We start from the raw sequence: 26989 nt of genomic DNA, 5'->3' as shown, positions 1-26989 counted from the left end.
CCACCGCCTGAGAATGAACCCTGCCGATTTTAAAAGACAAGGGTGGACCGAATCGGCTGCTGAAGCTGCCGAAGCTCAGAAGCTTGTCCCAAGCTATCCCTACCAATGATGAAATCCGCTCCGCACTCCGCGCAGTCTTGACTTTCTTTTTCTCCAAGACATCCCAACTTCTGCCACTTTTAACTGAGCATTCCGTCTCCCCTCCTTTCATTACGACACCTCCATCTACGAAAAATCTCTACAACACCCGTATTGCATCCCGCAAACATGGCCTCCTCTGCCGCCATCATCGGTTCCACCGGCCTCGTCGGCTCCCACATCCTCTCGACCATTCTCGCCAGCGACACCTACCGCCCCGTGAGCACCATCACCCGCCGCGCCCCCAAGGCCGACGCCGCCACCTCTGCCAGCAACCTCAACGCCGTCGTCAACACCGACACCACGCAGTGGGCCTCGCTGCTCTCCTCCCTCTCCCCCGCGCCCGTCGCCGTCTTCTCCGCGCTCGGCACCACGCGCGCCGCCGCCGGCGGCCTCGCCAACCAGTGGAAGATTGACCACGACCTCAACATTGAGCTCGCCCGCGCCGCCAAGGCCGCCGGCGTCAAGACGTTTGTCTTCATCTCGTCCGGCGGCACGCGCGGCATGCTGTCGAGCGGCGTGCCGTACAGCAAGATGAAGAACGGCGTCGAGGACGCGGTCAAGGAGCTGGACTTTGAGCACGGCATCATCCTCAAGCCGGGCGTGATCCTGGGCGAGCGGGAGCAGAGCCGGACCGCCGAGAGCCTGTTTCAGAGCTTCACGCATGGACTCGGCAGGATCAGCGGCGCGGCCAAGGACTTTCTCGGCCAGGACGCGGACGTGATTGCCAAGGCGGCGGTGAGGGCGGCGAAGCTGGCCGAGGAGGGCAAGGCGCCGGGCAAGTATTGGGTCGTGGAGGCGAGTGATATTATCAGGCTGGGCAAGACGGAGTGGAAGGACGTGGAGAAGCCTACCGCTGCGTAGACGGTTGGTTGGAAGCATGACTTGTGGAACAGTTGGGAGTGTTTATGTGAGGGGAATACGACAATGGGAACGGGGTATAAGATTGTTTATTTATGATACCAGAATGCTTCATGTTTTTATCTTGCTGCAATCTTGCTGGTCGAGTGTCGACTTGTAGCGTTCAATTAGTGTCTGAAGTTTGCATATGGAGCACCGGCTGCAAACATCAGCTCTCACGACAGCACGATCAATCCAGTTCAATAAAGTACAGCAAGTCGTTTCTTTATGAAACAGCGACCCAACCCAACTTCGTACCAAGGACAGAAATTCTTTACGACTTTGTCTGCTCTGTGATGTGTGACGTCGTATTTCAACACCAAGCTCCTGTTACGTAGCCTACCCTACACCCCCAAACCCACCAGGGTGACTCAACCGTTTGTCCCGCTGTCAGTGCCGGGAGCTGCAGGCCACCCACCACCCCGCGCCGCCTTCACCCGCTCACTCACTGCAGCCTTGCGTGCGGCGCCTTTTCCTCACGGGCAAGATTCCAGACGCTTCTCTCGAGAACTCACACACCTCACACTCACCCTCAACTTGCCGCAACGGTCTTTTCCCAGTCCCCTTGTCCGTTCTTTTGGCATCTGTACGTCTCTTTGTAGCTCTTTTCTCAGCACCCGCGCCATAAGCAAACCATGTCCGGCAGACCAGCCGTTGTCGGCGCGGATGCCGGTCCCGAGGCACCCTACCCTCTGCAGATGGAGGGCAAGGTCATCTCGGGCTTTGGCCGCGGCTCCAAGGAGGTAATTACCCTCGATCTCCCTCTTTTCCCATCTCGTGTGTCTGGGCCTCGGAATGCGCTGACACATGACCGCAGCTCGGCATCCCCACCGCCAACCTCCCCGTAGACGCCGCCGTCACGCCCTGGATCGGGGAGATAACCTCTGGCGTCTACTTTGGCTACGCCTCGCTCGCCCTCCCGGCCTCTCACCCGCAGCACGCCCCTTCCTCCTCGTCCTCTTCCTTCAGCGTCTTCCCCATGGTCATGTCCATCGGGTACAATCCGTTTTACAAGAACACGGTCCGCAGCGCCGAGGTGCACGTGCTGCACCAGTTCTCGCAGGACTTTTACGACGCGCACATGCGGCTGCTCATCGCGGGCTTCATCCGCGAGGAAAAGGACTACAAGAGCCTCGAGGCGCTGGTCGAGGACATCAACACCGACTGCGACGTCGCGAGGAAGAGCCTCGACCGGGAGGGCTGGCGGCACGCGGCGCTCAAGGGTGGTGAGTGGCTGACCAAGGAGCTGTAGTTGCGTAGTGGCGGGTACGAGAGACCTTTTCGATTGAGAAGGAAGGGAATGGGTTGTGACGGGGGCCGAGAATGACTGATGAGGGAAATGAGTATATGTTGAATGGTACGGGATTTCATGGACATGGTAGATAAAAGCATGTGTTGAGAACAGGAGTACAATAAAACCATTTAGAGAACCAACACATAGTGTGATGTACGTGTGTCATGTTTAACTCCACTGCAAGAATAAAACGGCAAGTCTGGTCATGTTCAATTGTTCAGCGACCTTGGCGCCGAGGGTATCACGGCCTCTTGCCCGGACTGCCTGCTCTCCTTTTAACCCAGAAAAGAAACGAGACGAAACAAAATACATTGTGCCCACCGAAGAAAAGGATTCAAACATCCAAAAGCCAAAAAAAAAACGAAGATCCTCCCAAATATTTGATACCCAAAAAGAAAGAATAATAAAATAGAAAAAGAATAAACACCTCCCATGCAATAGGACCCCAAAGTAGTTATACCATATACCGAATCCCCATTCAAACGTCATTGTCCGCGCTCACACAGCAAGCTGCTGAGGCTCCTGGTTTGGATAACACCGCGGTAAAAACTACCCAATCGTTAGCGACATAATACGAGATAGATTTCCTCCCCGCGGCAGGTACTTACGTTGATGATAATCATCATTGGAATGTCAAAGACGTCCCGCTTTATCGTCCAGCAATACGTGCAGTCCACCTTGCCATCCTTTTCGATGCGCGAGATGCCGTGCTCGCCGTCAATTTTCGTCACGCGATTGCTCAGGATGCTCCCTCCCTTGGCACCACCACCACCACCATTCGTCGCTAGGCCTTTGTCGTCATCGCCCTCGTCGGTGCGGTACTTCATCAGACGACAGCTGCGCTGCACCTTGCCGCGCGAGTCCTCAAACGCCAGCTGGCCGAAATCGTGGTAGAAATCCACCACGCTGTCGTCGTCGAGCAGCTCCGCGAGAAACACGGGCTGCTGGGGCTCGCCCGCCTTGTTATTTCGCGAAGGGGCGGCGACGACCTCGCCGCCAGCATCGCTCGACGACGGGCGGGTAAAGACATTGCGGTTGGGCTCCTTGCCGAGCAGCACCTCCTTGGTCCAGCCCGTCAGCGCCGTAAACTCCTTGTTCACGGCCGCGACCTCGCCGGACCGGCGGCACACAATCGTCGGCGCGCAGCAGTGCTGCAAAAAGTCGTGAAACTCGACGAGCGTGCGCTGGAAGCACTTTTCCATAAACACCAGGTCCTCGCGCGTGAGGTCCTTTGTGCAGGCGATAAACGACGGCCGGATCTCGGCCAGCGACCGCGCCACCTTGATGACCTTGCTGTGCGGCAGGCGGTCCCGCAGCACCTGCACCATGTTGTGGAAGCCCTTGGTGTAGGGGTACGGCTCCTTGACGGCCGCGTAGATGCCGGCCGAGTCGCGCTGCCGCTTGCCGAGGATCTGCGCCACCTTGTCCGGCTTCGTCTTGATGCGCGCGGCGTGCGCATTTTGCAGCGCAAAGCTGTTGGCGGGGTTGGGAGACCCTTCGGCGTTGTGGGCCGGCTGCGGACTCGTCGTCGCATCGGTGCTGGGACTGGCCAGGGATTGCGGCGCCGCCGCAATGGCATACGCGTGCGGTAAGCCGTGCTGCAGGTTGCCCTGCGTGTACATGTTGGCGTTCGCATCCCCACCAGTATATTCACCACTCAGCATGGTGGCACCGTTGCCGTTTGTAAAGAGCGATGCGTATGAGGGCTCTGCTGACTGTGATATCGAATTCTCTCGCGATGAAGGCTCGGCGCCCATGCCCATCTTGTTGAGGATGCCAAATTCCCATCCAGCGTATTGACTACCGAAGTTAAGGCCCTCCAGATCAAAGTTGTACAGAGCAGGATTGCTCGGGTCAAAGAGGGCATTGAAATCCATAGTATTGCCTCCGAGGATGCCACCGATCTGAGACTGTGCATTGGCACCTGGAAATGCATCCGATGCCGCTGTCGACTGTGGATTGAAGCCAAGATTCGGAGACATGCCGACGCCGGCCTGGGCAGTGGACGGGTAGACAGGATAAGAGGCGGTGCTGGCGGCGGACATGAATGTGCTCCCGGGGGTCGAGATGGCAGGTTCCGAGGTTGCCGAGTTTTGCCGGTTGCCGTTGGTTTGAGCGGCGTTTCCGGCGCTCGGGTTGTAATTTGGCCCCAAGACGGGCCGCAACGCTTCGGGAGGCGCATCATGGAGATACTTGGCCTTTTTGCGCACGCCGTCTTGGCAAGCGTCTGCGAGACCGCGCTTGATGCAGCGTTGACAGGGGCGCTCGTCGCCTGCAGATTACACGTTAGATTGGGGCTCGAGCTCGCATGACTGGAGGCGCATTCGGATACATACCACAAGTCAAATGCGCTCGTTGACAGGCAAAGCAGGCTCGTCGGGCCTTTTTGCGCCTGGGTCTTGAGGGATCCTTGGGGTCGTATTTTTTCTTGGGCTCGCCGTTGGTGTTGTCCGACCTGTCTTCCATTTTAATGTCTCCGTCTTCCTCGATATCGGACATGTGGTCCGACAGGTCGGCCGTCGTGTCGTCGACGTCGTCGGGCATGTTGGCAATTTTAAAGGACAATTGGGCTACACAGGAAGTAGGTTCTTCGGAGAGAGCCGCAGCTGGATGCGCCGGCGCTGGCAAGCCACGAGACGATCCAGGCAGTCTTTACAGAGGTGCTAGCTGTCGATGCAGCTCCAAGTGGCGTGCCTTAGTGCGACAGGCGCGTAACAGGAGGGTAGCACGGTCGGTGAGCAAGTGCGGTGTCGGCTCAAATGGGAACCAGGTCCGTTGTCGCTCGAGTCTAGCGAAAAGGACAGTCTAGTCCGTTGGTCGCAACCTGAATGGTTGGTGGCGCGCCCTTGGCAATGCGCACTCTGGCTCTGGCAGGATACCAGGCGAGTGCCTCGGTGGACAGCGACAGTGCAAAGGCTGTCGGTTCGTATTGCCTGCAGCCAAAGCTGAAAATAAAACGACGGCAATTGACCGGATCGTACAAGGCCAGCAGAGGCGGGGAGACGGGCGCTGTTGTGCGACGTGTCGACTCGGCTAGCCGCACGTAGCAAGTAACTTGACGGAGATGGGTGCGCGAGCCGGAGCGGATGTCGGAGACAAATCGAGCAATCGGCGACTGTCGTTTCAATGCAGGTTGTCACGCTGTGGTTCGTACGTTGAGCTGAGAGGGCTTGGTCGAGCAAGAGAAGTAGTTTCCATTAGCACGTGGCGCTGTTTTAGTCGGGTAGTATTTGGCGACAGCGTGGGCGCGCAGCAACGAGAACCGAGGTGGCAATGCGCAGGCGAGCTGCAGCTCGATTAGTGATGTCGCCGTGGAAGTGATGCGAGGGAGGCAGCTGCGTGTGTGTCGCGCCTTGAGAAGTTGTGTCTTGGGCGTGTGTCTTGGCCGTTTTCTCGCCTCGGTGCGTGTGTCGCGCAGGACTGAATTGACGGATAGTGGGCGGGCAGGGATCCGGATGTGGAAGGCGTCTTTTTTTTTGTAATTGCACGCACGAAATCGCTCACACGAAGAAGAGACTGAAAGACAGGGTAGAGAGAGAAGGAAGACGTCGGGCAAGCTAAATTGGCGCCATGCGAGAATTGGAGCGGTGATGCCGGGCCATGCGGGATCGCGTGTCTAGTGTTGGACGCAGCAGCGTGCGTTTGGCAGGCGAAGGTATTCCGAGGGCACAGGTGTGGGCAAAGAGCCTCGGGGCAAGACAAGACGTCACGAGTTGAGCGGATGGGGAAGAGCAAGCGAGAAAGGTTGAAGAGAGAAGAGGAAAAAGACTGGAGATGGGGAAGCAGAAAGCGAGCGGGTTGCTAGTGATTGATCGTTTGGGAGTAACCGTTTTGGAGGCTTTTTTTCGCCTTTGCTCGAGCTGGGATTGGTTTTTGCCCGCGTTGGTCTGGCTCGGTGGAGATGAGGCTGGCCAAGCAGCTCGGCAGGTGGACGAGTTGGAGGATGGAGGTGCGCTAACGTGGTAGCTACCACGCCTACCTCCACAGGCTACCAGCAGCACTAGCAGCACCTGGATGGAGGCTGGAGACGCTGCACAGAGGCGCCAGAGGGGCGGTGATGGCGCAGACGAGCGCTGAAACTACCTGTACATTACCTTGGGTACGTTACTACCTTGGAAGTTGGCGGGCTGATCTGCTTTCTATGCGTGGTTTTACAACAGTCTTTCTGCAGCCGTCTGCACCTCTTTGCAGCCCTTTGCAGCCAGCCTGAAAACTGAAACCCAGTTCCATTCGGACTTTTCTGTCATTTTCATTGCATCTCCCATTTTCTTTCAGTGGCTGCAGCACTCCTCCAGCGCCCACCGTCCTGGTCGCCCCTCCCGGCCCAGCGGGTCAACCTTGGAATAGCTGGCTCGTGACTGGCCCGTGACTGGCTCAGCTTTTGCGCCCAGCTTGCTCCCCCCGCAGTACGTGACAGGGAATGTTTGCAACGGCAAGCCACCACAGACTAACTATCCACCACCACCATTCCCTCGCATTGTCCATCACCCATCAACTCTAGTGCAGCTCCAGAGTTCAGCCTAGTCGACGCTCTAGCCGCTCATCACTCGTGCATCGAAACGGTGAGGATCGCTGGTGAGTTGCAAGTCCCAGGTGTCAAAGGACGGTCGGCTCGAAGCTGCTGGTAGTTCCAGGGGAGCGCCGAGCAACTCAGCATGTCTGTCAAGCCTTTTTCATACTATTCCTTGCTGTCGATGGACCGTCTCGACTTTGCGCCGAAAGTGGCGGAATCGGCAGCGATTTCTGCTGGCGAGAGACATGCTATGAACTAACGTTAGCCTTTGGACCCCAGCACCAGCACAGCGACACACCTGCGACATGCCTTGCATGTCTGCAACAGCCTGCACGCCCGCAGTCATCACCGCTCTTGGCACCAAACACAACACCGCCTCGGCTGGGAACTCGATGCGCTACTGCTGCCAATTCGGACATGGTTTTATGAAATTGACGCAGTGTCGCGGTCGCACTCAGCTCCCACGGGACCACTAAAGCAAATTTACACTTCGTGTCACGGCCATGCACCAAAATCCCCGACCCATGGAGTCCAACCGGGATGGACCACGATCTGAAATAAATTCCCCAGTGCCCAACTAGTTACTGGTACAGGACCAACATACCCGACCTCCAGTTGCAAGCCGAGGCGGCATCCACTCCGGCTTCATGTGGGCTCCATGGCCGCGCATCACCCATGCGGCCATGCCGGCCGGGACTCCACGCTCCACATAGCCGAGATTGTCTGTCAATTTCTGCGTGCTCATCTGACTATTGGCAAACAGGGAAAGTAAAATCGCGAAGTTTTGCTACGAAACTTTGACTTTTTAGTTGCATTTGTTAACAACCCTGGTGCATTGCGCCTTCAGCTAGCGACAGCTGTCGCTAGGCTTGTCTCGGTGGAGCCGCAACTCTCATCTCCAACAGTCACAGACAGCCTTGACATCCCAAGCATCAAGCATCAATCACGAGCCAAGCGCTGACCGTGGCATGCGCGAGCAATGGATGATATTCTACATTTTATTCTACCATGACAACCCATGAGCGCAGCCCGCGATGCTAGAAACGACGCCATGCTTGGCGACTAAAGCCAGGAGCACATGAATAAACCACCCCATCCCTTCACCCGAGAGGCCGCTCTGGGCCCTGCGGCTTGTAAGTCTTCATCAACGTCTTGTTTCCCTTGCGCCCCAGCGCCGCCTGCGCTCGCCACTCTGCCCGCCGTACTCGATCGGCCTGCTTCCGGCGCAGAGTGAGCTCTCTGCGCTGCTCATGCGGCGCCAAATGCGCCAGCGCCTGCTGGTCTCGCACGCTCAGCTGCGCCATCTGCCTCGCCGCTGTCGCCATTTTCCTGTCCGTACCGTCCAGCACCACCTGCTGCTCAGCATTGCCTTGGACCGCCAGCGCCGTCTCCCTCGCATCTTCCACTCCCCCACGCTCCAGCCTCTTGCGAATACTGCTGCCGCTGCCGCCGCTGCCGCCGCTGCCGCCGCTGGCTAGCCCGCTGTTCTGCGCCCCGCGCTGTGAGATGAGCTTCCCAGACGCCAATCGGATCGTGCCATCGTCGGGCTGCACGAGCTCCGACACGAGTCGCGTGTCCAGCGCCGACACGTCGTAAAAGTCGCGAATCTCTGGGTTGGCCATGTCGAAGCGACAGTGGCCTTTGCTCTGCATGTGCTGCTGAGCCGCCGTCGCGGACCGTCGCCGGCTGCCGCACGCGACGCACTCGTGGTATGTATAGATGACGAGGTGCAGGTACCACACCAGCGTTGGCAGATCGACGACCAGCGACGACTGGTACGGCACAACGAAGCTGTGCGTGCTCGCCATGTGGATAAGGCTGGCGTCAAAGTCGGCAGACCGCACGTTGCAAAACAGACACTGCTCGGCGATGAAGCCCGGCGTCGTCCCAGAAGGGCCGCTGGGCTCGGGCTCAGAGTCGGAGTCGCTCGAGGCCAGGTATGAGATGCTGCTGTCGGAGTCGGAGTCAGTCGAGTTGCGGATTTCGGCGCCAGATTGTGCAGCCTTTCGTCGGAGGTTGGCGACGCTGTGGCTGTTAGCATTGGACCTTGTAGTGATGCCAACAGACGTAAAACGTACTGCTCTGGCGATTTGGCATGTAGGCGGAATGCGCCCACGGTATCGAATGTGATGCTGCAGACGCCGCAGGAGCTGCTGCTGTTACTCGTCGTTCCCGTCATGATTGAATTCGTAAAAGTAAAACAGCCAAATTACAACAAGAAAGAGGTAGAAGTGAATTGGCTTGTATCGCTTGTAACTGATGAGCATGGAGACACAGCGGCGCCGTGTCTTCATATACCCGTCCAAATTCTTGCAGCTCGTAGCTCTAGTGGATCGCAGTTGAGAACCCGTCCAACTAAACTGGCTACTTGTTTTTCTTCCTCATGAATGCGCTTCTGCCACAGAGAAAAGTTCAGTTCCAGGCTTTCTGGTGAGTCACTGCTGCGCCATTGCTCACCTGGCTTTTGCCTCTTTGGGCGCCGCGGCGGGGTGATTTTGGTTGACTCAGAGCGCCAACCCCGCACTCCAATGACTGGGCGAGCTAAGGAAAATTGTTTACGGGGGAGCGCGTTGCAGCAAGGCGGATAGTCTGATGATGAGATTTCCTTCCTCTTTGGTACAAGTTCTAGATTGATGCCCTGCCTTGGTCGGCTTGGTATCAGGCACTTGTTGTGCTTTGTCGAGCGATTATGACAGCGGGCTCATGGCTGTGCTGGGCCCTGTGGCTTGGCTTACACGTTTTGCAGTACACCACTTGGCACGATTACACTAGAGGGCAATTGATACGTGACTATGCCATCATTGTTCGTGTATACTATCGTAAAAGCCCAAAATATCAATCAAGAACACCCGTTCATCGCACGTACTCAATCTTGAATGTCCAGATGTACTTGTCCCCATCCAGCACGCTCTGCGGCAGCACCAGCTTCAGCGTCCCGGGCCCGTTCCACGTCGACCCTATCTTTGTCCCGTGCGCCGCGCCGCCCACGGCCGTCAGTCTGTCCCCCGGCAAGAACGGCACCGGGTCCGGAACCGTCAGCACCTTGCCCGCCGGCTCGCCGACGTGGTGCATGTAAAAGGCGTCCGCCGTCGCCGTGTAGCGCCAGGGGTCGGCGCCGGCGGTCACGGACCAGTAGGTGGTGCCGTAGATGGCCTCGCCGTGGGCGCGGATCCAGGCGCCCGCGTCGCGCAGGTTGGTCTGCATGACGGCCGGGATGGCGCCGTCGCCCTTCGGGCCAATGTCGAGGAGGAAGTTGCCGTTGTTGGCGACGATGTCGACGAGCGTCTTGACAATCTCCTCGCCCGTCATGTACTGCGAGTCCGGGATGACGTGGTTGTAGCCGTACGAGTGCGGATCCATGCCGCGGCTCGACTCCCACTTTCTGTCGAGAGGATGCGTAGGATTGGGATCGTATCTGACGGACCGCTGTTAGTTGAACGTCTCCTAGTGTAGAAGCCTTTGAGGAGAAAGGACATACTCTGGCGTGTCAAAGTCGCCCTTGAGGCCGCAGCGCGAGTTGTACGACACCTGCCGTCCCTGCTGCCGCGCCCAGTTGATCCACTTGGACATGACGTCGGCCGACTGGTTCGGGCCGCCGATATCACACCACAGAATCTCCGTGTCGTAGGCGTACGCGAGCGCCTCCATCTGCGGCGCCTGGATGTCGGCGACAAAGTCGTCGACGTCGACGTAGCCCGTGTAGTCGAGCGTCGCGCCCGTGTACGGGTTCGTGGGAGGACCCCCGGCGAAGCTCCCGCCCTGCTTGTACTTGGGGTTGTACCACTCGGGCAGGCTAAAGTAGGTGCCGCGGCGGAGGTGCGGCTGGTGCTGGCGGGCGGCGGCGAAGAGCTCCCCGATGAAGTCGCGCCTGGGGCCGTAGTGCACGGTGGAGCGGCGGCTGATGCTGGAGGAAAAGTTGAAGAGGGCGAAGCCGTCGTGGTGCTCTACAGTTTGCAATGTCAGGGAAATGCTCTGTGTTGGCAAAAGACGTGGTTGTGGGTTGGGAACGTACTGGTGGTGGGAACAAAGTATTGGGCGCCGGCGTCGGCAAAGAGGTCAACCCAGTCCTTGGGGTCAAAGTTCTTGCCGGTGAAATTGGCCGCAAAGTCGTCGTAGTTGACATTCTTGCCGTACGTATCCAAGTGGTACTGATACGTCGCCGTCTTGTCGTTGGGGTCATGCTGCCACTTCCAGTACCTGCATCGCTATCAGCACCAATTCCGCCCAATTGCTTGCCTTTTTGTAAGAATGCTCACCACTCGGCATAGTTTTCATTCTTGCCCGTGTTGCCATAGGCCGGCACAGAGTACAGGCCCCAGTGGATAAAGATGCCGTACTTGATCTTGTCGAACCAGTCGGGCGTGCGGTGCGTGAGCAGGCTCTCCGCCGTGTTGTCAAAGTCTGCGATGCCGCAGGCTCCCGAAAGCGCCGCCGAGGCCGTCGTCTGCTTGCCGTGCGGGCCCGCGGCGGCCGTCGCCTTGCCGCTGCACTGCGCGCCGGCCTGGACGCCGGCCTTGTTCTTGACACCGACCTGGACCAGCGCCCTCTGGCCGGGCGCCAGACGGTGGACGGCGCCGGGGATGACCGTGTCCAGCGACGGCGAGTCAATCGTCACTTTGAGATTGTGGCTCTTGGTGAGGAACTTGGACTTGTCTGTGTTTTGCACAAAGAGCTCGACGACCTGTACGTAGTCGCTGCCGTCGAACCACTTGGTGGTGAGGTTGGGACTGACGACGCTGATAGTCGGTGCGTCGCCTGCATACTAGTCAGCAAGTGAGAACATCAATCTTGCGGGTGATTCGTGCTGGCTGACTCACCGAACCAGAGGCTTTGTGCCTCGTCTTCTGCGCTTGGCAGGGCTGACGCCACCGAGGCCGCCACGGCGATACTAGCGAGCCAATGCATTATCGCAACCATGAAGACTTGATGATGGATGTCTTGGCATCCATCTAGAAAGAGAGTGCGGCGTATGCACTCTTTAAATACTTGCAGATGCCCAAGCAAAGTCAAGGCATCTGACAAACGCTATCTTTACCTGAGCGCTGCGGTACGACCCTGACGGCGCAATACGAATGCCTCTCTCCCGTCGGCTAAATAATTCTGGGTTCAGTGCCCCGCCGCCTGGAGGCTAGGGCGATGAAACGATGCATCCGAATCGACGTTGGAGTGCGGGGAAGTTGTACTTTGTTTCGATATCTGTTTGGATCGCCAATATTCCTGCGAAATGATCGACAAGCCGGAGAGGCGATAGAATGCTTGTTCGGATAAAGGGCCTCAAAGATTTAGGCGTCGGGGTGGCGGCAGCTGCGTTGGCGGGTTGCGGGGTCGGGGCACCTTTTTAGCCGGCTCGCTTGGAAGTTGATGAGACGAACCTTGACGTCAAGTCAGGATGTCAATTACCGATGCCTGTCCAATTCTTGTTTGGTCCTGCTCGGATGTAACTTGCTCATCCAATGGGCCGTCGCCGCAAGGTTACTTTGCATGACTGGCAGACAGCAGCATTACCCACGGGGTTTGAATTCATCCAATCGTCATTGCAATCTATATGTGCTACTCCAAAAGTCTCTAGATATACAGGCCCATATTTCTTTCTCTCTCCTCATTCGGTTACTCGGGCGGAACATCGACGCCATGGGCCTGGACGTACTCTATCATCTTGTCAAAGTTGCGGCACTTGTGGTGGACGTTGAAGTCGAGCTGCAGACCCGTCGGGCGCATGGGGTTGTTCTCGGCCAGGACGGGCGTGACGTCGGCGTAGCACATGAGGCTGAGGCGCAGCGACTCGAGGCAGTGGTCGACGTGCATGCGGCCGGCCAGTTCGTCGGTGAGGAACCACGGGTACGAGTGCCAGCTCTCGTTGAACATGCGCAGCGGCCAGGTCGCCTGGCGGATGAGGCTCTGTTGGAGAAGAGGGTCAGTACGGCTGCGAAGGAGTACAGGAACGAGATAAGAAGCGCATACCAGGCAATGGATCTGGTGGAAAACTTCGAGGGTGGCGGCGTATGTAGGGTTCTTGGGATCGCTGCCGTCAATCTCGGTGAAGCTGACGCCGGGGCGAGTCTTGTTGAGCTTGGCGATTTCCTCAATGGTAAGCCCAACACCGGGTTCTGCAGAGGTACAATGTTAGCACCTCAGAAGCGAGGCTGCGCATGGTAGATACGTACGATACCAGAGCTCTTCCCAAGCCGACTCTAGCTCGAGCGTGGGCGGCCCTCTGTACTTGGACGTCTGGTTGAAGACGTTTTGGAAGTGGCCCTCCCAATGCTCCACGCCTCCATTAAACACCGGAGCTGTATCGCAAAGCAAAAAGTTAGCATTCCGCTTTCCCTCCTCTTCCAGTGCAGGTAGTCCGCGGGGGCAGCAAACTCACAGTAGGGCGAGGTCATCCGGTCGCACTCGAGCAGCGAGGGCTTGGAGAACCAGGAAATGGCGAGAAAGCAGAGCGAGATGAGGAAGACGAGGATGTTGCCGCCAAAGGCGACCCGGAAGCGCTTCTCCTTTTGCGCCAGCTGGGCCTCGCGGCGGGTCAGGTCGCCGTCCCAGTCGCCGTTCTCGTTGTCGGCGGCGTCGACGGGGCGGTAGCCCTTGGCCGTAACGTCGGAGGGCATGATGCGCGCGGTCGCTCGTTCCGGAGGAGAAATGTGTTTGTTGGGCGTGCGCTGCCAGTGGTCGGACGACTTGACTCGGATCGCTGGGTTCGATGCTCGGCGCCGGGCGGAAGCGAAGGGGTGCGAGTTGGTTGTGCGATGGCTTCTGGGGCGACGCAGTGTGGGGTGTGGACCGCGCGGGCGGCGGCGAACTGGGAAAATCACGAGCTGGCTGGGCTGGTTGGCTCAACATTGGACGGCTGTGGGTGGCGGAGCCTGATAATAATAAGGCAGAGAGGATTGGCACGGTGGAGCGGAACTTGGGGCGAGATGTTGGTGGTAGAGAAGTAGGGCCGTAAGGGCCTTCTCACGTCCAGCCAGTGGTAGGACGAGAATACTTTGTTTCTTGCGGGAGGATGTATGAAGCTTGAGCATTTAGGATGTGAATTTGTTTCGACTGACCGCCCGAGTCACGTCTCAATCTCTGCTGCCTTTTGCGTCCGAAGCGCCAGCACCAGCGCCAGTAGGTGGAAAGGTGCACTGAAGACGCATGCGCTAATCGGAACGGCAGGCACTGTAGGCCGCTGGCGCTCTACTGAGGTTTACACAGCGCTAACACTGTCCTGGTCACAGCGGGAGCACCTGCTGATCTCAGCGCGTCTACTTTCATTTTCTCCGCAAGTTGAATAATTGCGCGACACTGTTCAAACATACAATTTCTTACAAGCAAGCAATCGTGGCCATAATGGAACCATCACCTGCAAAGTCACATTATTGAGGCCTGCTGCGTGTGGCATTTGAGCCAGGTGCGCCAGGGGCCTCCAGAGCTCTGTTAGCGACCTCTGCTGCATACGCCGCTGTAGGCATGTACGTCCTGCATTATTAGTCTAGATTATTCTAGCTTTAAAAGGAGATGTGCTTGTATGGAACTTTTGCAAGAGTCGACTGCGGGGAAGCTGACGGGGATAATCTTGGCGTGGTTCCATTGTCCGACAATTGCAAGCGCAAAATGGTCTCTGACACAAAATTCTGCTACCGCTGATTATTTGAGGTTTCTCCAAAATGCTCGCTCAAAAAGCGATAACGTTCTGCTTAGTAGTCCTGAAAATCCGGGCATTGCCTGGTGTGTCCTCCTGATGCCGCCGCCCTGATGCCGCCAGTATCCGAGTACTAACCACAAATAGTTCCCAACCCCGAGAATCATCTGATCGGTCTTGGAGGGATGTGGGATGGAGGCGCAGGTAAACGAATCGCTTATGCTCCAGAAGTTCTCGCGGCAGATTTTGATGAAACTCTCGGTTTTTTGTCCGCGCGACGGCCTCGAAAATCAGAGGGACAGAGCGACTATTGAGGGATACGAAATAGTAGAGTTCTGGCAACATTTAGACGAGACTCTAGCTAGCTACAATAGCATGTGCATGTATAAGAGATTTTCTAACGTGATGTGGCTCAGCAAAAGCTACTTTTGCTTCTTCTCTGGAGCACAATAGGAGCGGGGGGTCATTTTGTCATTCCTTGAATGGTGCCGGTCGCCAGGCAGTTCGCTACCCTTCCAACCGTTGCAAGAGAGGAGTCCATGTGCCGAACAAACATAGTGCAACTTCCATGGGTAGAATCTGCTGCCGCTGGTATTATCTTCTAGATACTCTGACTCGAGATAAGTCTCTTAGACAGCTATGTGTTACACGTCACCTTTCGCGCAATAAAAGTTAAACCCCGCCGTCGGCCCAAAGTCTGGTTCTACAAGCCGCCGGTGCCTGAGCAATCTCATCTTCTCGCTTGTCCTTGCGCAGACTCAACTACGCAAAGAAGAGCAACGAATGACGGCGATCAAGAGGGAGGAGGTGGACAGAGCAGTTGATCACTCTTTGATTCGGCCATTGGCATTGACAGAAGGGCGACCACCTGATTTGGCCAACGCCTATACACGTGCCTTAACCACAGGCGTGCAGGAACTTGGATCCGGCAAGAAATTGAAATGCTAAAGAAAGAGCTATACTGAAACCAAAATACAATAGATGACGCTATGGAAGTAATATCCATTTGTGTATGTAATGGAGCAGCCAACACTCATTGCCCTGCTCTGCCCCCGCCTCGCTCAACACTATGCAGCTGTCCAAACTCCAAGCGAAGGTGCACGTCAAGCTCGCGGAAAGTCGCCTCTCGGTGCGCAATCTGCATTATGGTGCAACCAGCAAAAGATTCGTCTAGCAATTCTTGCAGCGTATCATCAGTACCATTATCCATTGCGCTGGTAGCTTCGTCCATGATTACGATGCTGGTGTTCATGGTTCTCTGATGCAAGATGCCGCGCGCCAAGAACAGCAACTGCTTCTGGCTGACAGAGAATCCCATGGAAGACATTGACTTGTCGAGGCCACCGTGCCGATCAATGTGGTTCAGCAACCCCACTGACTGCAACGTCGACGCAACAAGGTCGTCTTCTGGTTTAGGGCCGATGAACGGGTACAAGTTGAATCGAACGGACCCTTTCAGCTCAACACCATCTTGTGTCATGGTGGTGATGCGCGATCGCAGGAACTCTCGGGGTACACTCCGCGAGTTGCGACCGTCGATGCTGATGGTGCCCGTGAACTCCACCATGCGTAGGATTGCCATGAGCAATGATGATTTGCCGCTACCATCTTAATTAGCTCCTTCACTGCTTTAATTGTGCAGAGCACGTACCTGCCAGTGCGGCCACTGATGCCTACTCTTTCACCAGGGAAAATGGTAAAAGTCACATTGCTCAAGGCCTTTTGTAGGCTGCCGTCTTCCGCTCTGGAGAATGATTAGTGTCATCGTCACCCCAAGCTGTGTCGATTCATGCGGAAGCAACGTACTGATAGTTGGCGCCAACGCAGTTGAAGTCGAGACGCCCGCTACTTGGCCACTGCTTGTCCAGCTCGGGTCCAGAGAGCGTATCTTTTTCGCCCGGCGTCTCTGCGCAAAAGCTTTTGATGCGCGAAATGGCACCAAGTCCGGTCTCGAGATTAGTCCAAGAGCTAATAAGGAACGAAGTCGTCGCGTTAAACCCGATGATGTTGAGCAACGCCAATGCAACTCCGCCACTTGACGCCCCCTGTGGTCTGGAAATAGACACACTGACCAGAACTAATGCTGCACCGGCGGAAGTGAAGTCCAGAACAGTGTGCAGCCAGCGCTGACAGCAAAAAAGATAGTAGTATGGCCGTTGAGATTTGTCAAGCTGGACACAGAGCTGCTCCAGAAACTTCTTCTGCCACCGAAAGCTGCGGACAAGTTGAATGCCGGTACTGGTCTCTGTAAAATGGGTAAACAGATCCGCAGCCGATTCCAGTTCCAGAAGTCGTAACTGGCGTGAAGTGCGAAGATAGAAGAACTGCAAAAGGTAAAGCACTAGTACCAAAAACACCATAATGGGCGCGGTGTAAGCGGAACCGGCTGCAATGATGCCGATTTCGACAAGTACCGTGAAAAGCACTGCCACAATGTAAGAACGACGGATTCAATTACGGAGAATCAGCGACATACTGTAAAGGAACTGCATAAAAGTGATGGGCAGATACTGCGATGTGAGGAATATATCTTGACCAAAGCTATTCAGATAAGTCAAATTCAACGTGAGCAGATTGAGGGGCATCTTCTTTGTAACTGCATGGTATAGAACTTACCGGTTGAGGAGTTTGCCGACGTCCGTTTGACTCAGATATTGGTGGGAAGCGCTTCGATTCGGTATTAGTGCGGCACCTTGTCTATGCGTGCGTCCAACTCACAACATGACGGTTTGCGTAAGCCGCAGGTGCATTTCCTCAGAACACTTTGGTAGGATTTGATGGAAGAAGAACCTATGACAAGTCAGTCAAGGTAGGGGAGGTCCATGGGTAGGGGAGTCTCACGCGCCGACCAAAGTGTTGAGACCAATGTTGAAGACTGATATCCCAACATATCCAGCGAAGTAGTGTAAATTCCTGGCATCTTCGACGTACCAAATCTTGATGAAAATAGCTAAAAATCCTGTTAAAAAGTCATATGCTTGACATGGAGGGAGGGAGCCTACTCGGGAACTGCTCGACGGTAGCGGAGAATGCAGTAAAGCATATCCAGGAGAAAACGGTGAAGGCACCAGCAGCTCCTAGATAGTAGCTGTACAAAGACCAGTCCCCGTACTTTCTCTTCTCTCGCGCGGCCTGCAGCGCAAAATCGTTCGTCGAAGGCTTGACCGATGGCGGTTCGGTCGCTTGAGCGTCGGTGATCAGAATGCCATCTCCATTGTCCCCTACCTCACCATCGTCAACGGCATCTTCGCCTTGATTGTCCTCGTAAGCCTCCTTTGCGCCACGGTCACCGGCACCATGGTCACTGCCTGGGGCGGAAGAGGCATCAGAAAGCTCGACCTGCTGCTGTTCGACGTGGCCGTCCTTCTGCAGCTTGAAGGTTACATCGGCATCGTCCAAAAACCCCACTACCAGGCCGGGATGTCAGTAAGAATTGGAAACAAAATGGTGGGTGGCGCTGATGAACTTGCATTGATTTGTTGTCAGGATGACGGTGCAGTTCCAGCGTCGCACGAGGCCATCGCGCCCAAACAGGTTGCTGAAAACAAGTCGAGCGGTCTCCGGATCCAGCGCGCTAAAAATGTCATCGACGACGAGGATATCCGTTTGCTCATAAACAGATCGAGCCAGGCTCTATGTAAGCGGTATTAGAGAGGACAGCATGGCGCCAGGGAGTGGGAATCGGAGACTTACGACTCGTTGTTTTTGGCCACCGCTAAGATTGCAGCCGCCGGTTCCTGCCATGACTTGGTCGCCATTGATCATAGAGCCGATGTCAACATCGAGTCCACAGGCAACGATTACTTCTCGATACCAGGCTTCCAAATAGTCAAGCACGCCTATGATATTGTCCCGGAGCGTTCGATTTTGTATCCAAGATCCTTGGTTGCAGTAGCCAATTGACTTTGTTCCCACGGTGACAACTCCAGACTCCAGTTTTGTTTCGCCGAGAATGCATCGAAGCAATGTTGACTTGCCGCTGGCGATTGGGCCCCAAAAAATTGCCAAAGCCCCCCACGGGATGCATAGGCTTACGTCTTTGAGGATCGGCCCCATAACCAGCGATGTCACAGTGACAAAGTCAAACTGCACAGCGAAATGTGCCGGTCGCGGCTGAAATGTCACATGTGATTGCTTCTCTCCAGGACCGTACTCCTCTGTGCCTGGAAGTACGTCAGGAATGTGGCGCGTGTCCTGAATTTCGTCCAGGCATAAAAATTCTTGGATTCGCCGTATGGAAGCGAAGCCTGTTGCCCAGTTCACGAGACTCGTGAGCAAAGTCCGAAAAGGCTCCGCAGCTATGACGATGATGGTAATGACAGTGAACACTTCGGCAACGTCCAAGGGGTTTGACTTGCGTGTCCAGAACAAAGCACCAGCGAGGACACTGATGGGCGGAAGTACATGGCTCAAAGCAGCTAAATGGCTGTTAGCTTTGCGATTGGAACACCGTAACTCGTCGCGCCAGAAGACTCACAGAATGCAAAAAGCCAAATGCGCGTATTGCGCTCAGTCAGCGATATTTGGATCTCCTGGCGGCGTATAGCTTGAAGATATTCGGTAATCATCCCCGAGAGGCCCATAGACTTGATGCCTTTGATCTGTGCTAGGACATTCGACGTCGCTGAGACTCGAGATTCCATTTCCAGATTCCAGGCAGCCCGCGCGTTCCCCATGGCTTGCCCGATGTAGCGAGATGCAATGAATGAGACTTGTGTTTCCACCATTAGTTCGCTGATTTCCAAGTGCAGGGCAACCGCTACTTACTGATTCCGGGGACAAGCATAAGATAGCAGGCTGGGCCGACATATAGGTTCAATGACCAGATACCTAGAGCAACCTGGAGCGCGCATGACCAGATTTCGTAATAAACGGAGAACATCTGTTCTACAGCCGTTGTGCCCGATGTCATCAAGGTAATAGCGGCTGACTTTTGAAGTTCTTCAAGAGGTAATCGCTGCATTTTGTCGTAGATTGCAACAACAAGCACACCTCGAGTAGAGGTCATTATGCGATAGACCAAGTGCTCGTACACGGCCCGTGTAATCTGAGAAAGTTCGGTCAGCAATTGTACCTGCCCCGCGCCCCTGGAGTCTGCCGTGAACGTACAGCTTTTCCCACAAAAATAATCACGGTAGCAAGTATAAGAATGTGTGCTTCTTCACCACCGAGCTCTCCGTCAATTGCGCTGACAACGGCAAACAGCAAGAAAGGCTGTGAAAAGGTCAAACCGACGAAAATTAATCGTGGAAGTATAATTTTTGCGGCGTCGCGCGACATGGCAAGCAAGAGTGTCTTTGGAAGCGCGTATTCGGACTTCTTGTTGGCTAGAACATGTCAGTGACAAGCATGATGTAAAGGTAATTAAAAAATGATACTCGGCTTACCCTGATTCCACTTTGGTGCGAAGTGGTCGTATCGCTGCATAGAAGACTTGAGATCTTCATCAATGGCAGGCAAATTGTCGAGGTTCAGTGTCTTTCGGAAGCCGAATATGAGAAGGCTGTTCAACCAGCCAAAAACAGCACGGTTCCAGAAGCCAGCAGTGGTCTCCTTCGAAACAGCAGGCCCCGAGGGATCAGAGTGAAGTGAATCGCGCTTGGGGACCTCTTCGAGAACGACAAGCAAAGATTTGGCGACAGTAATAGCAATCTGCAGGGCGCCAATAGTTTCCAAACTTGCTCTGCGAAAATAAGATCTTGTCATTGTAATATCGAATAGCATCGTAATGGTGAGAAAGACGCTCAAAAAGCCGGACGGGCGGGGGGAACATATGTGTGCGACATATAATATAAACAGAATACAGAGCGATGACGCGAGGGACATGCTCGCTGCCGGAAGAGAAAGGTCGGAGTAAAAGACGGAAGCTCGTTGCCACAAGACCAGGCTCGCCGTATGGAGTGCCAGCATTGCCAACGCAACGGCTAGCTTCAACCGCAGCAAAGGGCCCAGGCGCTCGCGTGCCCGAGCTCGCACTGCAAGGTGAACATAGTAGGGTATGGAGAGAATGGCTATACTCGCTGGAACGATGGACAGCATGGCCTGCTCGAAGAGAAGAGTAAAGTCAAACTGGCCAAGCAGCTTGGGGCCGAACTGGTTATCTTGTGAAAATGACATCTGTGCGGCAGCCGCCCCGTAGGTCAGCTTGGGCTGGTGGATGCCACTGCCAGGTATATGATGTTGTTCTGTTTTTTTTCTCGTTTCAGGGCATGTAGCACTTAGGAATAGTGCGACAACATTCGAGAGATCACACGGAGCTGGGAGGGAAGCAAAATGCTATTTACCATCGAGCTGGTTCAAGTTGTCAGGACGGCCAACACAGTGGATCCGGGGAGGTAAACGGGCGCCATGAGTTAGATGGCGTGGGATCTAGTTAGTTGGAGAAAAGCAGGCTGGGGCGGGGTGAAGACGATTTTCCTCCTCCCATTTGGAGAGATCGGGCTGTCGATTATCAGAGGGCCAACCCACGGATGGAGTCCCACCCAAGCCGGCCGGACGTTGTCCCGCGGGATGTGATTTACAAAAGTCCCTGGTCCGGGTTTACGCGCCTTTCCGGTCTTACCTCACGGATTATTTTGGTTTAGCAGAGGGAAAGACTAGTTATCAGGCGTGGCGCATCGCAACGGGCAAGTAAGTTAGTTGGTACATACGTGAAAAAAAATTGGCAAACAACCAGATCCACCAGCTGGTAGAAACCGCATTATCCGTCTAGCTAGCTATTTGCAGAGTCATCAGGGCTAGGAGTCGACATCGTCGTGTGGTAGCGGTCGACAGCCGAGGCCTTGCTATACTACCAGTATTGCTAGTTGATCTTCGGTTGGTTATCTCGGTGCTGTTGCTACGTAGCTGTGCTTGAACATGATCATAGACTCGGTGATGCAATTTCCATAAAGCTGCCAAATAGAGACTATTCCGCATTGTCCAAGATGCGAATTGCTTCAGCGTGGCCTGGCCCCGACGCCATTCGCCTCCCAGTCCCGCCAGGCCACCGTTCTGGCTGCACTGAAGCACTGCTGTCAAAGCCATCAGGCGCTTTTACATCATTAGCAATGAGTCATGTTGACCTGGGCCTGCAATTGCCTCACCTGGGCGGCCGTGTACGAGAGAGCAGGCGACAAGCACCCATATTGTAACGAGGTTATGCATGGCTGGCTTGCTGATTGTTGGATCTGGAGCGGAGCTGCTTGCGACAGACGACTATCTACTCCGTACGCGTACGAGGACTAAATACCTGGAGCCTAGGCTGGTGGGCCGCAAGCTGTCACGGGGTAGTTCTCGCCTTGATTATGTCGCATTGGCTTGACAGCGCAGGCCCTGCCTCACCTGCGGCCAGGGGAGGGAGGTTGGAGGGGCGCTGGCGAAGTTGGTGTGTACCAATATGCAACTTCCGGTGCTGGTACAGCATTCCTAGTGCGAAAGCCGGGGTTCCATTGTAAATGTGGCATTCTCACTCTTGCTCATGACCCCTGCAGCCTTGTTCTCGATTCAATTCCGCTCTCCCACGCTGCCTGTAGCAACCAAGCTCAATGTTGCTTACTTACCAGTACTAACTAGAGTCAGATATCATCCGGCCCCCTGCCTCAACCGCCTTGCAATAGCTTGGGAGAACTTGAACCGAGCCTCGCGGGTCGTTCTACTTCCGTTCAGAAATGTACCCCTCCCCGTTCACAAAAGATCCATGTGTCATTTCGCGAGCGGGGATGTTGTTCGAATCTTGAGCGCCACCAACCTTGACCCGCCCAAGCCGTCTCTAGCAAGCCACCAACACTGATCCTTCTGAGCGGCTGCAGATGGCGGTGGCTGGGTCTATTCCTGGCGAGTAACTAAGGGGTAATTTCCTTCTTAGCGATCAATATGAAGCCTTGCATATTCCAAAAGTGCGCGATTTATTGGCCAAGCGTAGTTGAATACCCTTTTTTTCTCGTCCGTAGCCCGGCGACGTGCATCTACTAGTAATCCTGCGATCAGTCCACTTTGTGCTGCTTGGAGGCTGTCAGGAGGCTCATTGAGGCATCCGGAAACCTAAAATAGCTGAACACAGGAGCTGAGCAACTTTTACGTACAGTGAGGTAATCAAATAGGAATCTTGCTGATCGAAAGACCTACTTGTCCATAACTAACCGTTATATTTATCTTGGTTCATGCTTGTGTGCCAACTATTTCTAGTTTATAACCCAATGGGACGACTAGGCCACAGCGATGTAGTGACGGCTCATTAGACGTGCTACACTTCGACTAATATGAGATGACTTGGCAGTTAACTTTTTTTGGCGATTGGACTAGAACTTGATGTGTAAAAAGAGTAATTTGATTGAAGTGAGGGCGCGCATTAAACTAGCTCAGTGGGGGCGACATCCTCACGTCTTGTTACACCCACACTTTGCCAGCCTCGAGCTCGACTACCACATCTGCATTGTCTAGAGAGTGCAGTCTATGAGCAATCAAAACAATAGTACAGTCTTTGAGATGCTCGTCAATCAGCTTCTGTATCTCTTTGTCAACGCCATAGTCCATAGAGCTAGTCGCTTCGTCCATCATGACAATTTTTGACCCCACGTTCTGGTGATGGAAGATGCCTCGCGCAACGAAGAACAGTTGCTTTTGACCAGGCGAAAATTTCATACTAGTCATCTCCACATCTATTCCACCGTGAGACTGTACGTATTCGCGCAGGCCGACCTGTTTTAAAAGGTCGAGAATAGCTTCGTCGCTCGGCGGCTTGTGTCCATTGAATGGGTACATGTTGAAACGGACGCTTTGCTCTACTTGAACCCCATCTTGGGTAAAAGTCGTGATGCTGAAGGGTACCAAATTGATCAGCGCAAGGCCGACTGAAGTATCCGAAGTAAACGGTGGTAATGTAGTCGAAACAGTGATGAGAATCGTAGCGATGAAACAGGCGCTCATGTCTAGGACAAGTTTAAGCCATTACTGCACGGCAGCAAGCCATAGTAGGGCTTTTGCAGGCGATACACTTGGCGGCGACAGTCTTGCATGAATTTGTCTTGCCATCTGAAAGCTCTAATAGCTGCATTCCTGAAGATGCCTCTTTGAAGAGCGTTAAGAGAGGTGCTGAAGTCTCGAGGTCCAGGAGCTAAGGTTGGCGCGAAGTCCGCAGTAGTAGTACTGGACGACCGTAGAGAGCAAAGAGAAGCATGAGCATAATTGGTGCGGTGTATTTGGCACCAGTGGCAAATATGCCGATATCAACGAGCGTGTTGCAAAGAATGAAGCAGAACTGTATGAATGCGATTGGAAGCTGTTTATAAATGATAGAAATATTTTGACTGAATCTGTTCAGAGAGTTGCCAGTGTCGGTTTGAGTAATCTAGGACAATGTAGACCCGACAGCAGCTCCAAGAGTCTCCAGTGGAGTTCGTTGGAAAGGTTGGGAACAATAAGGGCAAAATAAGACAGGGCAGTTGCCGCAGTGATAATTATGCTTGCGAAAGCCGTCACTGCAAATCCGGCAAAGTAGGTGTCGTTGTCCGGGGCCTCGCTGTACGAGATCTTGACAAAGATCTCTGTAACTCATCAGTCTCCGTATTGGTGCATGCGTCGTTGTTTTGCTGGAGAACAGCAGCTTACTTGGTACCTTCTCCCCCACGGAGGCGAACGCAGTGCTGAAAATCCAGGCGGATAGCATTATCGGTCCGGCTGATCGAAACAAGTAAGCATAGAGTGAAAGATTGCCATTTCGCCTCGACTTTTCCACCGCTGAACCTGGTGATGCAGTCTTCGACTTGACAGGTGCTTGGCCTTCTTCACTTCCGTGAAAGTGTGCAGCATCGCCATTAGATATGGAGGCTGTAGGAGCAGCCCCATTTTCGGGTAGAGAAAGCAAGTCTGCCCCGCGCTGCTCGCTGAGAGTACCATCTTCCTTGATTCCAAGAACAATACCTGCTTCTGGAAGAAGGTCCACTGCGTTCTCATGTCAGTAAGTGTAGTTAAACATGTATATTACACGCATGTCTGTTCGTCGTCATGATTACCGTGGTGCCACAACGACGAAGAATGCCGTCTGGGCCAAGCAGGCGGCTAAAGATAGCTGCAGCCGTCGGCGTGTCGAAAGCGCTCAAAACATCATCTAGAATGATAATCGACAAGTCAAGGTATAACGAACGCGCAAGACCCTGGCAGGTGTGAAGCGTTAGTCATTTCGTACCGGAGGGCTGCGACTCTATCACATAACGTTACCAAGCGTTGCTTTTGGCGACCGCTGAGGTTGCATCCATCCGTCCCGGCCATCTTCTGATCACCAGAAGGGAACTCTAATATATCTACACCCAGGGCACAGCCATATATAATTTCTTTGCTGAGAAATTCGTCGACAGGGCTCAGGCCGATGACATTCTCACGGATAGTTTGGTTCTGAATCCAGGGTTTTTGCGCGGCTAATGAGATTTCCTTTGATAGGACCGAGACATTGCCTTTGCTAGGCTTGATTACACCGAGAAGGAGCTGAAGAAAAATGGACTTTCCGCTGCCCACCGTGCCGTGTATCATGGTAAGACTGGCGGCTGGGATATCGAGATGAACCCTTTTCAGAATTTCTCGCCCGGTCCTAGACTTGAAATGGACATCTTCCATGCGAAAGGCGATGATATTGGTTCTCTCGGGTTGTAATAGCGCAGGCTTTTCGTTGGAGCCACCACCTTTTCTTTGGGTTCTATGAGCTGTCGTGGATCTTCCATCTCGGGGAGCGCAAGATAGGCCTGAATGCGGGTAATACAAGCATGGCTGCACGCCCACAGGATTGTCCTTTCCAGCTGTCAAGTGGCTCGGAGGCAATCAAAATCACAGAATACGCGGAGAATACAGTGAGTGCATCTCACTGCCGCTGGCCTTCAGGGCAGCGCTAGACGCCCCCTAAAACGCCTATGGCACGAGCCTGCTAGCACATGCAAAGTCCTTGCAGCGTTTACATTCACATGTCAACGTAAGGTACATCACGTCAGACGATGGTGTGGATCAATCTCTAAATCTAGTCAAGTATTCGCTTGGTATTAAAGCACCCAAGGTATTTGGAAAAGGCGTCCTCCAAACCGTATCAATTGAGCTGGCGTAGTGGCGCTGCTAACGTTACAACACTGGTACAGGCCAACTGGTACTCTAAAAGGTGTGGCAACGCTGCTGGATTCGCATTCAAGGATACGCTAACCTTATCAGCAAGGTGGTGTGGCGGCTGTGCCCGCTTGCCAATGTAACTTTTCCGGGGAACTGAGAGCGGTAATAATACCAATAGCTGGCGATGCTGTTGCTGAACCCAGTAAACATGCCCCCGCTCCTGGAGTGAACCTGGGAGCCTGGTTGTTCATGGCACTTGCCAGTCATATTATCATGGGAGTGACGCACGTATTTCGTGAGCACATTTTCTTTTACAGGAAGCATGAGAAAACACCCTTGAAGGTGGCAATATGACAGCACTTACTTACAGCTGAGTGCGAGACAAGGCTGTCAATGTTGGCTATAACTACCAATAGTCAGCTCTTCATACTTCGTAGCTAGGCTACCCGCGCACAGCGGGTTAGCCAAGTCGGCATGCCCCTGTGCTGCGATCCTGATTCCAGACTCTCTTTTAATGTTGGTCTCGAACGCAACGACATGCCAGCTCAACATCTCATCTCAGGGAAGAATCTTGTCATATTTCTTTGGAGGAGCACATATGCTGCTGCGATATGTAGTCTATCATTCCTCGCTTAGTGACCGTGTCAAATTAAAAGCTGGCCGATGCTGTCGATCTTCCTTCGTGAGATCGATTGTACCAGCTCATAAAGATGACTTTTTCAAACAATAGAAGTTTGGTATGCGCAAAAGAATGATGCCTGTGAACTTAGTAAAGGGTTCTTTTTTCTCGGAGTCGTCACATCAGGGAGAGAACCAGATCTGCAGCGACGAGACTCATCAGCAACAACGTTGACGCCTTCGCTTTCAAGACTTCCTATCTGTACAAAACACAGCTTTCACCCCCTCATTTTCCACCCCACTACTCCGTAATTATCGCCGCATTCGCAGAGTTCCCGCTCATCCGTTCATGCCATCGGATCAAGGCTGCCTCTCAGCACTGTCTTCTTGAGGACTCGTCCAGAACAGCCAATCGCCTCACAATAGGCTAAATACACCATTTGCTCGCTAAGGCAAGACGCACAGTTGTCATCAGTCCTCCTGTTGCTTTACCTGGGGGTTCGCACTCCAAACAATCGCAGGTCGCTCCAGTTCGACTGCAAGGAGCACTAGCGTTAGTAATAATAATAAGCACTAAAATCAAAGCTAGACTGGGCCGTGCATATACCCGTCCGCAGCTCGGAGTGCCAAATAGCTATAATCCTGGACAAGTATTAATTACTACTGCTCAGCAAATGATGGCGTGGTATTGTAAGTGGAGTGCGCGTTGGAAGCACCTTGTTCGCCCTCTCCAGGTTCAGCTCGTTATTGACGATGAAGAGGGGGGCCTAGGCTTATTAGGCGCTACTCAGGCGTCCCATACACGTTTGCACTTCTGCCTCAACCATTAAACCTC

At 54.2% G+C, this 26989-nt stretch overlaps 11 protein-coding genes across 11 annotated transcripts; 3 read left to right on the top strand and 8 right to left on the bottom strand.

Moving 5' to 3' along the window:
• Window positions 1-267: 267 nt before the first annotated feature.
• Window positions 268-1002, top strand: LMH87_010900 (uncharacterized protein; the record flags this gene model as incomplete). The annotated part of the gene is made up of 1 exon (XM_056199951.1): window positions 268-1002. One exon carries the CDS (start codon window positions 268-270, stop codon window positions 1000-1002), a length of 735 nt encoding a protein of 244 aa, XP_056051849.1.
• Window positions 1003-1673: 671 nt separating this feature from the next.
• On the top strand, window positions 1674-2290 carry LMH87_010899 (uncharacterized protein; the record flags this gene model as incomplete). The annotated part of the gene is made up of 2 exons (XM_056199949.1): window positions 1674-1781; window positions 1856-2290. 2 exons carry the CDS (start codon window positions 1674-1676, stop codon window positions 2288-2290), a joined length of 543 nt encoding a protein of 180 aa, XP_056051848.1.
• A 540-nt stretch (window positions 2291-2830) lies between these two features.
• Window positions 2831-4876, bottom strand: LMH87_010898 (uncharacterized protein; the record flags this gene model as incomplete). The annotated part of the gene is made up of 3 exons (XM_056199948.1): window positions 2831-2881; window positions 2941-4604; window positions 4669-4876. The coding sequence occupies 3 exons, from the start codon at window positions 4874-4876 to the stop codon at window positions 2831-2833; spliced, it is 1923 nt and encodes a 640-aa protein (XP_056051847.1).
• Window positions 4877-7010: 2134 nt separating this feature from the next.
• On the bottom strand, window positions 7011-7264 carry LMH87_010897 (uncharacterized protein; the record flags this gene model as incomplete). Its single annotated transcript, XM_056199947.1, has 2 exons — window positions 7011-7093; window positions 7144-7264. The coding sequence occupies 2 exons, from the start codon at window positions 7262-7264 to the stop codon at window positions 7011-7013; spliced, it is 204 nt and encodes a 67-aa protein (XP_056051846.1).
• A 681-nt stretch (window positions 7265-7945) lies between these two features.
• LMH87_010896 (uncharacterized protein) lies at window positions 7946-9024 on the bottom strand (the record flags this gene model as incomplete). Its single annotated transcript, XM_056199946.1, has 2 exons — window positions 7946-8870; window positions 8924-9024. 2 exons carry the CDS (start codon window positions 9022-9024, stop codon window positions 7946-7948), a joined length of 1026 nt encoding a protein of 341 aa, XP_056051845.1.
• Window positions 9025-9698: 674 nt separating this feature from the next.
• On the bottom strand, window positions 9699-11762 carry LMH87_010895 (uncharacterized protein; the record flags this gene model as incomplete). The annotated part of the gene is made up of 5 exons (XM_056199945.1): window positions 9699-10260; window positions 10324-10789; window positions 10858-11042; window positions 11102-11600; window positions 11663-11762. 5 exons carry the CDS (start codon window positions 11760-11762, stop codon window positions 9699-9701), a joined length of 1812 nt encoding a protein of 603 aa, XP_056051844.1.
• A 690-nt stretch (window positions 11763-12452) lies between these two features.
• LMH87_010894 (uncharacterized protein) lies at window positions 12453-13453 on the bottom strand (the record flags this gene model as incomplete). The annotated part of the gene is made up of 4 exons (XM_056199944.1): window positions 12453-12743; window positions 12807-12952; window positions 13010-13135; window positions 13216-13453. The coding sequence occupies 4 exons, from the start codon at window positions 13451-13453 to the stop codon at window positions 12453-12455; spliced, it is 801 nt and encodes a 266-aa protein (XP_056051843.1).
• A 1041-nt stretch (window positions 13454-14494) lies between these two features.
• Window positions 14495-14783, top strand: LMH87_010893 (uncharacterized protein; the record flags this gene model as incomplete). The annotated part of the gene is made up of 2 exons (XM_056199943.1): window positions 14495-14555; window positions 14617-14783. 2 exons carry the CDS (start codon window positions 14495-14497, stop codon window positions 14781-14783), a joined length of 228 nt encoding a protein of 75 aa, XP_056051842.1.
• Window positions 14784-15502: 719 nt separating this feature from the next.
• On the bottom strand, window positions 15503-20586 carry LMH87_010892 (uncharacterized protein; the record flags this gene model as incomplete). The annotated part of the gene is made up of 14 exons (XM_056199942.1): window positions 15503-16070; window positions 16121-16213; window positions 16276-16894; window positions 16946-17010; window positions 17086-17136; window positions 17188-17259; window positions 17311-17419; window positions 17472-17876; window positions 17940-18102; window positions 18163-18887; window positions 18947-19180; window positions 19237-19516; window positions 19579-19796; window positions 19857-20586. The coding sequence occupies 14 exons, from the start codon at window positions 20584-20586 to the stop codon at window positions 15503-15505; spliced, it is 4332 nt and encodes a 1443-aa protein (XP_056051841.1).
• Window positions 20587-22836: 2250 nt separating this feature from the next.
• Window positions 22837-23211, bottom strand: LMH87_010891 (uncharacterized protein; the record flags this gene model as incomplete). Its single annotated transcript, XM_056199941.1, has 1 exon — window positions 22837-23211. One exon carries the CDS (start codon window positions 23209-23211, stop codon window positions 22837-22839), a length of 375 nt encoding a protein of 124 aa, XP_056051840.1.
• A 555-nt stretch (window positions 23212-23766) lies between these two features.
• On the bottom strand, window positions 23767-25059 carry LMH87_010890 (uncharacterized protein; the record flags this gene model as incomplete). Its single annotated transcript, XM_056199940.1, has 5 exons — window positions 23767-23993; window positions 24058-24325; window positions 24370-24390; window positions 24462-24602; window positions 24667-25059. 5 exons carry the CDS (start codon window positions 25057-25059, stop codon window positions 23767-23769), a joined length of 1050 nt encoding a protein of 349 aa, XP_056051839.1.
• Between the last annotated feature and the right edge of the window lie 1930 nt (window positions 25060-26989).

The sequence above is a fragment of the Akanthomyces muscarius genome, chromosome 4 (assembly GCF_028009165.1).
Source record: "Akanthomyces muscarius strain Ve6 chromosome 4, whole genome shotgun sequence".
Taxonomy (NCBI): domain Eukaryota; kingdom Fungi; phylum Ascomycota; class Sordariomycetes; order Hypocreales; family Cordycipitaceae; genus Akanthomyces; species Akanthomyces muscarius.
Note: the sequence above shows the minus strand (reverse complement) of the source record. Positions and strands in the feature narration are given on the sequence as shown.